Source organism: Mytilus edulis, chromosome 4, assembly GCF_963676685.1.
Source record: "Mytilus edulis chromosome 4, xbMytEdul2.2, whole genome shotgun sequence".
Lineage (NCBI taxonomy): Eukaryota > Metazoa > Mollusca > Bivalvia > Mytilida > Mytilidae > Mytilus > Mytilus edulis.
Genome location: NC_092347.1, coordinates 20887940 through 20896338, shown reverse-complemented (window position 1 = coordinate 20896338; position 8399 = coordinate 20887940). Strand labels below are relative to the sequence as shown.

The following is an 8399-nucleotide window of genomic DNA, read 5'->3' as shown; positions in this document are numbered from 1 at the left end:
TTTGCATGCCAAACGACAAACTGAAGGATATGAGGTGTCCTCATAGACAAATGTTATAATGACTAGATGTGATTATGGGAAATGTACATCTAATTTTCCCAAGAAATGCAAAAATGAAAAATTGAAACACTGATAATTGATGAGGACACTTGTGGGTAATTATGTATGTTGATTTTATATTCATAGAAAAGGTCTTCGTATAATTGTAAGCACCTCGAACTGAACTTACTCTTGACGTTTCATTTTGACATTCAATTTACATTTAGATTAATCGCATGTGGATTTCAAAGATTTAACCGTGTTTTGAAATACGAAGGTGTCTATGTTAAAGTGGATTGGTAGTATCAACTGTCCGGGAACTATCATATTGCTCTTCGGTTACTCTACTTAAATCAACGTTTCTGAACACTGTGATTGTAAAAAAATAATAAAAAAAAGCAAAGACAAACACCAGCATCTGATTACCTTCGCCGTATTTGGCACAACCTTTTGGAATTTTGGATCCTCAATGCTCTTCAACTTTGGCTTTATAAATATTTTGATATGAGCGTCACTGATGAGTCTTGTATAGACGAAACGCGCGTCTGGCGTACTAAATTATAATCCTGGTACCTTTGATAACTATTGAACCCTTTTTTTTTAAAACTGAGAGATGAATCAGCAAATAATCAAGGTATTAAAAAGTGTGAAATTATTTTACATACAGATGAAAATAATTTGTATTCAATGCATTTTTAAAGACCTAAAATCTAGTAGCTTTATGCTATATATAGGTTTATAAAAATAGCAGAACAATATTTATATAATATACATAACGTGACGGTACCCAAATTGCACCTATTTTGACAGTTTTTTCACCTACGTTTTTTTATGATCAAGAAATAAATGTCCTTATTGTGTTTATTTTGTAGCCCTATCCTTCTTTATTGTATAGGTACACCAATTTAATTTTTAATCCATATTGAGTCATAAAACAATTGGTTTGATTCAACCTCCAAACTATCCATCATTCTGTAATGAGGAGTACCCAAATTGCATCCATGCTTAAATTCACATCGTCAAAAGTCTAATAACCGAGCTTTTGTTTAATTTCTTCAAATATTTTGAACAATTGGATATTAGTCCATGCTTACTCTTCATATTTTACGAAATGGATACTTATAATATATTGTATTTGCTAATTTTAAAAAGATGACATTTTGATGACGTCACATGATGACGTTTTCGTACATTTTGCTTTTTCAGTAAACAGTCCATCTGTTGATAAATACTGTGAACGTTCAGTGTATATCTAAATATGTTTACCTATGTTGAAAGATGTGCATAGTATCAAATCATAAAAATACAAATTGTTTAGTCTCTAGGAAATCTTGTAAGATTTCCGTTGCTATTTTTTCTAAATAGGTGCAATTTGGGTACTCGGTGCAATTTGGGTACCCTTACGTTATATATTTAGATATATAGAGAATATCATATGGCTTTTTCAATATCGCATCTGTATCAACCCGAGACACCAATATAATCCCAAGAGCTCTGCTCGAGGGATTCTATTGGTTGAGGGTTGATACGGTGTGTGAAATTGAAAAAGCCATATCATATACACTTTATTATATACATATATCTCGAGTAGATGTTTTTTATGTGACATGACGTCATACAGATAAGGAGGATTGAAATGACGTCATACAGATTATAGGTTTGACATGACGTCATACAGATTAGGGTTTTGATAAAGCCTTTGCAACAGTGACTGCAATCGATGACGTGACGAAATACAGATTAACCCTTTCGGTGCCGAATTCAAATTCCCGACGTTAGAAACGTCACCATAAAGATTTCACCGAGTGACGTTCTACAGCCAAATAAAAATAAAATATCGCCGCCGTCGTTGTGAAAACGTCAAAAGTTTATACAAAAACTCGTGTTTTCAAAAGATCAAAACGAAGTCGTTCGTTGACAGAATTTCATGAAATGAGGACCAACAAACACAGAAATGTTTTAAAAATATTTCTTCGCTTTGAAATAATCATAAATCTTTTTTGTTTTTCTTTTACTTTTAGAGAACACAAAAGAATTTTCAGCGAAAAAAAAAAATTGAAAAAAAAATTCTTGACTTTTTTTAACTCATCTGTTTAATACAATATGAAATCTTTTTAAAAGATCCTTTATTATTGCACTGTATTTTACATGAATAATATTTCATAATTCAACTGTTTACTCTTCCTGTCCATATGAATGAAACTCTCTGAAACATCGACCAACACAAAGACCCACGCCACATACAGAACACCATGTTGATATACGGGATTTCCTGTACTTGTAATAACCTGAACACTTAACACATTTTCGCCTCTTGCCATCAGGAATAACATCAAGAAAATGCATCCTTATTGCATTTGCAATAGGAATATTGTCTGGTCTTCTCCCCCTCCTTCTCTTGCCTCCTCTAAAATCCCCGATCAAACCACGAACTACTGCGTTTTGAAATTTCACATGGTCTAATTTCCTCTGGACAAGAAAACAGTTTCTGTAGCATATATATGCATTTACTGAAAAATATTAAGTGCAAGTTTATTTGTTTAAGTCCGTGCAAATCTATTATATACATATATATAAATAAGAAGATGTGGTATAAGTGCCAAAGAGACAACTCTCCATCCAAGTCACAGTGTATAAAAAGTTAACAATTATAGGTCAAAGTACGGCCTTCAACACGGAGCATTAGCTCACACCAAACAGTAAGCTATATACTTGTAATTAGATAAGAAATGATAACGGGAACGAGTGAAAAAAATCATACGTGGTACTTATATCAACTTATCCTTGTTCTAGGCAATGCATGAAATATTTGCAACTGAACATAAGCACATAGTCTTTTAGTTAGGCTTTGAATTGACAACTAAAAAAGCTTGCAAATGTTTAAGATGAGACATACCTGTAGCTGTAGTAAGAAGGTTGAAGAGAATTTTTCTCCAGAGTTTCACACCTTTAAATTGTGGCTCAAATTTAAGCAAAAGCTGATCCCCAAGATCGACACCGTCCATGGTCTGGTTGTATTTGTGGACAACACTTGGAGCAGACACAACTCTACCTTTACTATTAACTTTTCGCACAGTTCTGAAAAATATATTAAGTAAGACTTGTTTTATTGTATGTTTACTTTGGTGATATTATAATTTTATTAGCCATGACTGTTACTTCAAGCTTGTACTTTATTGTATAGTTAATTTTCACATTGTGTAAGAAAGTATTTCATATATTCCACGATGTAAGTATTTTTTTGACAACGTTGTATTTTAATAACTTTTTATTTTAAAAGTCAAGTATTGTCAATAGGGATTGGCCTATCGGACAAAGCTGGGTTGAAAAACAAGAAACTTACCGTGCATTTTCACTTGTTGTCAGGAAAGTCACATTTCTCCGATCTACGTACAAAATAGCCAAAAGATCTCTCTGTGATTTAACAACAACACTTCCTTTGGGGAGCCGAGCTGTTTTAAAACTTGCAGGTAAGCCCTTCCGTCTTGCTATTACAGTTCCTGTTGCATACGTTCCCCGGTTCCTTAGGTCGTTCATCAGTTTAGGTGATGAAAACCAATTATCCATAGTTACGTGATGGTTTTTGCCAAAATGAGGACGTAATAAATCCATTACCGATTTATATCTATACAAAAAATTGATTGATTGATTGAGTGTTTGTCCAGTCACAAATATTGCATGTATAATCAGGACGAAAAAAAAATAAAAGGAAAACAGACAATAATAAAATGAAACGATTAGATAGAAATAGGTAAGAATTTAGAACTTTTTATCAAGTCAAAATGTTAAATATGCGTGTCTTATATTCGGCCTTACTTGATTATAAGGAGTAGCCATTTCTTAATTAACAGCGTCATTAAGTTATACCCTGTATAAACCTGGAGATGTGCGTAAATTTTGGTCTACTTTCATGGATTGTCATATTCATTCGCAATACAGTCGCCATCGATTTACAGAAACAATCATGTTAATTTGAGTCAATTAAAGTAATATTTTTCGTGTTCTTTTCCGATATTATAAGGTATTTTCATAAAAATAATCTCGCCGATATTATTTTGGCATTTTCGCTAAACCTGAAAATCCAGAGTTACCACCCCCTTTTTTTCACTTACCCTTGTCCATTGGGATGGCGTTCTGTATTTCGTTTCCCTTTGTACACATTTATCTGATGGGTATAACCTGTTCTGGATTCAGCTAAGACGAACAACTTTGATCCCCATCTGTGTGCCTTCTTGTTTGAAATGTATTGTTTCAAAACATGACGCCCTTTGAAACCAACTATTCTCTCATCCACAACTATGTTTTGAGATAGTCTGAAAATCCGTAAAATCTATTTACAACAAGTCTTGTCTCAATTAAAAAAAATAATTTAGAATTTCATAATGAACGACATAACCAGATTGTACAATTTTGATTACATTGATTTTTTCACTCTTATCTTTCCCAAAACAAGAGGTACCAGTGTTAAATCAATGACAGTTAGTATGCATTGGAAAATATGATTAGGACAAAATTCGTCTCAGTTCCAGCAATAAATTTATGTTTATTTTTAACATGGAAACATGACCGCGTAATGGCTTGTGTATATTTCTATATTTGAGTTGACATTTACCTATAATTAAGTTCGAACACTTCATTGAAGAATTGAACAACTGGATTTATCTTGTGGAGGGGGTCGTATCCTGGCTGACCTCTTGGAACTGCTGTTGTAAGATTTTAAATATTCAAATTTTAAATATAAGTTTATTATTTATTAAATGTTTAACTAACATATTCATTTATTCTTGTAAGAATAAGAAACACAGTTTTTACTATTTATTTATGAAAGCGCTAATGTAACGTTGCGCTCTTTTGAACAACACATTTTCCCGTTTCTGTTTTATGACGTTACGCCTTTGACGTGCGCTTCGTCGTCTAGACTTTATTTTGATAACATACGGATGCACATTGTTTTATTAGACAGATTAAAGTTGGTAAGAAACTTTTTATGTATACTATCTTTTTATTATATCAAAACTTATTTAAAGAGAGAAAACATTGTGTACTATTTATTAGAAATATGCGTAACTTTTAATTATTATTTTAAACGTAATTTAACTTACGAGAGAAATTATGATACATGAATGAAATGGTTTTATTGTTTGTTTAGTTTAATATGAATACTTAAACATGTACATCTTATTATAATTTATGTATTTTATTTATGTGAAATTATTCTTTATTTGTAGAGAATCGATTATTAGCGACCATATGATTTTTATAAAAGAATAAAAGATAGATACATGGCGCAACTTAACTCGCATACTCATTTCTTCGCCCTAAGTTAAACTTTATGTGATTCGTACAATTCTCAACTTTGGAGAGGAGGAAATTCTAAAATTGTGCCGAATTTTGAATATTTGTTAAAAAATGGCTACCGATAGACGGAAAGAAGACTGTCTGGACTTCAGTGATGCAAAACGGACTCGTAGTACGAATTTAGCGCAGCTTACTAAATTGTACAAAGAATTGGAGAAGAATTTAATTTCATATGAGAACGTGGAACATGCAAAACAATTATATTCAAAGTTATGTGAAAGGTTTGAACAATTTAAGTTAGCACACTTACAGTGTTTAGATTTGTGTACACAATCAGAAGTTATAGCAAATTTGGAAGTGAACTATGAACGTTGTCATGAGAACTTTGTAGAATTCCGGGATAGATTTTCTCAGTATATCGCGAGTGAAAAATCGCATGAAGAGGAAATACCCGAAGAAAGTGATACAGTTTCAATTGATAGCAGTTTGAGTTCACGATCTTCAGTTTCATCACAATCTAGATTTCGCAGTGCCAAAGCTAAGCGGCTCATCGCAGAACTTAAACTCAGGAAATTATCAGAACAGCATGAACTAGAGCGTGCACAAATAGAAATTAAATTTAGACAACAGGTATTTAATCAACTATCCGAGATGGAAGAGGCCAATATCGAAGAATCAGTGTGGCAAGAAGCAGTGGAAGAAGACACAGATAATACCAGTGGAATCGTGAACATTCGGAACATTTCGCAAACAGTCTAGCAAACATTACAGAGCTCTGTTCCTGCGAGTGAAAAGTGTATTAATATGAACTCTCTTTCCGGACAAACTGCAGCAACTGATAAACCAAAGATGAACATTAATAACAGTACACAGGGAATCAGTGCTCAGTCTGGATTTTCGGATGTAAGTGTTTCCAGCATAGATTCGGCTTTTCAACGCCTAGCATCTACACTTCACGAAGGGTTTAATTTGCCAAAACCAGAATTATTAACTTTTAATGGAACTCCGTTAGACTATAGTAAGTTTATACGGAACTTTGAGACAAACATTGAAGGTAGAATAAGTGATAATAGTTTGAGACTGAGTTATTTAATTCAGTACTGTAGAGGTGAAGCAAAGTGTTGTATAGAAGATTGTGTATTATTAGATTCTGATGAGGGTTACAAACGTGCTAGGGCAATATTGTACTCCCGATACGGTAGGCCACATGTAATTGCTAGATCATTTATTGAAAAATTAGTGTACGGCGCTCAGATTAAAGCGTCAGATATTGAAGGTTTATCTAAATTGGCATTAGAAATGCAAAAATGTGAAATCACATTGTCTCAGTTAGGTTTTAATTCAGATATTGATAATTCTGAAAATTTAAGGTGTATTGTTAAACGCTTTCCAATGCATATGAAAACAAGATGGGTCGACATTGCTCATTCAATTAGTGAGTCTGGTAGAGAACCCCGTTTTTCTGACTTAGCTAAATTTGTAGACGAAAAATCACGCATTGCTAGTTCTATGTATGGGTACGATCTTTGTAGAGAAAACAATCAGAACAAGACTGATAATAGGGTTTTTACAAGTAAACATCATAATAATGATACAGTTAATAGTAAGATTACTACGTTAAGTACTCAAAGTTTAGATAACACAGCTAATTATGAGCAAACATGTAAATGTTGTACAGGTACATGTGTAGATTTGACATCTTGTAGCAAATTCAAGTCAATGAGTTTAGATGATAGGTATAAATTAGTACGCATGTTAAAATTGTGTTATAATTGTTTAAAAGGGAAGCATTTTGCTAACAATTGTAGAAAATCAAAAGCATGCACTGTATCTGACTGTAATGTTAAGCATAATATTTTATTGCATAGTTGGTCTCAGCCCGGTTTTGATCATGCAGCTACTCAGCCGTCAGTAAATTGCGCAGCTACTAAAGGTTCTATGATTAAGAACTGTTTAGGAATTGTTCCTGTCCTCGTTAAGGGTCAGAACGGTAACTCTTGCAAAATATTTGCCTTGCTAGATGACGGAGCAGATCAAACTTTATGTGATGAACGATTACTTCAGAAATTAAATATAGTCAGCAAGCCGGTCACTTTCGAGATGTCTACTGTTAACTCTTCTGGTTGTACAATTCACGGTCAAGAAGTTGACTTACAAGTAAAAGCTATTGACGGAAATGATAAGGTGTCGTTAAAAAAGGTCTGGTCAGTAAAGAAGCTTCCAATTTCAGCTCGATCTGCCGCAGAAAATGTAGATATAAGAAAATTGCCGTATTTAGCCGATATACAGATACCCTCTACTGATTTAACCGAGGTCATGTTGTTAATAGGTACAGATTCACCTAACGCTCACATTCCGCTAGAAGTAAGGTCCGGTAACGAAAACCAACCATATGCAATTCGCTCACGCCTCGGATGGGCTATTCGTGGTCCTATTGAAGATATGCATGCGTCAAATGTTATAAATGATGATAGAGCACGAGAAGACAAGAATTGCTTGTCTACAGATGATACAGAGGCTATGAAAATGAAGGAGTCAGTCTTGTATCACCCAGCAAGACGGATGCCAAGCCCAACTCATCGTTCATCCAAGTCCATGTCCAACAGAAGGAGCAGGAGCAGGTCAGCATTTGCCTCCCCGGGTAAGGCAGCAAAACGTACTCGTTCCAAGAACCCAAGAAGGGGAAAGAAAAGGGCAAGGTCTCCATCCAAGAAAGCAAGAAAGGAGGAAACAAAAGGAGGTCCAGGGGAAAGAAAGCCGCAGCAAAGAAGCAAATGGCAGAGGGAACAACAAGATGTTGAATTAGACGATATTGTTTTAGTTGCTGATGATATACAGAGAGGATAACGGGTAGAATAGTCGAGATCACAAGGAGCCGTCATGGTCATATCCGTAGCTGTGTGGTTAAAACTAGTCAGTCACAGATTTGAGACACAAATAAACTATGCTTACTAGAGTGTTCTAAATAGAACTATTTTTTATTGGTGACAAAATTGTATTATATTTTTCTAACTGTATTAAGAAATTATTTGGTAATTTCATTGTGGGGAGTGTAAGATTTT

General features: G+C 34.0%; 2 protein-coding genes across 2 annotated transcripts; one reads left to right on the top strand and one right to left on the bottom strand.

The window, feature by feature from the left end:
• Positions 1 to 2214: 2214 nt before the first annotated feature.
• Positions 2215 to 3624, bottom strand: LOC139521289 (piggyBac transposable element-derived protein 4-like). The gene is made up of 3 exons (XM_071314763.1): positions 3383 to 3624; positions 2936 to 3117; positions 2215 to 2549 (listed from the first exon to the last, which is right to left on the bottom strand). Exons 1-3 carry the CDS (start codon positions 3604 to 3606, stop codon positions 2215 to 2217), a joined length of 741 nt encoding a protein of 246 aa, XP_071170864.1. The 5' UTR covers positions 3607 to 3624.
• A 2517-nt stretch (positions 3625 to 6141) lies between these two features.
• Positions 6142 to 8184, top strand: LOC139521288 (uncharacterized). The gene has a single exon (XM_071314762.1). The coding sequence runs from the start codon at positions 6142 to 6144 to the stop codon at positions 8182 to 8184; it is 2043 nt and encodes a 680-aa protein (XP_071170863.1).
• Positions 8185 to 8399: the final 215 nt, after the last annotated feature.

Bases quoted from the DNA above. Each gene is read 5' to 3' on its own strand.
- LOC139521289 (XM_071314763.1), bottom strand. From the start codon at position 3,606: ATGGATAATTGGTTTTCATCACCTAAACTGATGAACGACCTAAGGAAC. The intron at 3,118-3,382 runs GTAAGTTTCTTG...TATATTTTTCAG, and splicing joins ACAACAAGTGAAAATGCACG to AACTGTGCGAAAAGTTAATA. The intron at 2,550-2,935 runs GTATGTCTCATC...AATATTTTTCAG, and splicing joins CCTTCTTACTACAGCTACAG to TAAATGCATATATATGCTAC.
- LOC139521288 (XM_071314762.1), top strand. From the start codon at position 6,142: ATGAACTCTCTTTCCGGACAAACTGCAGCAACTGATAAACCAAAGATG.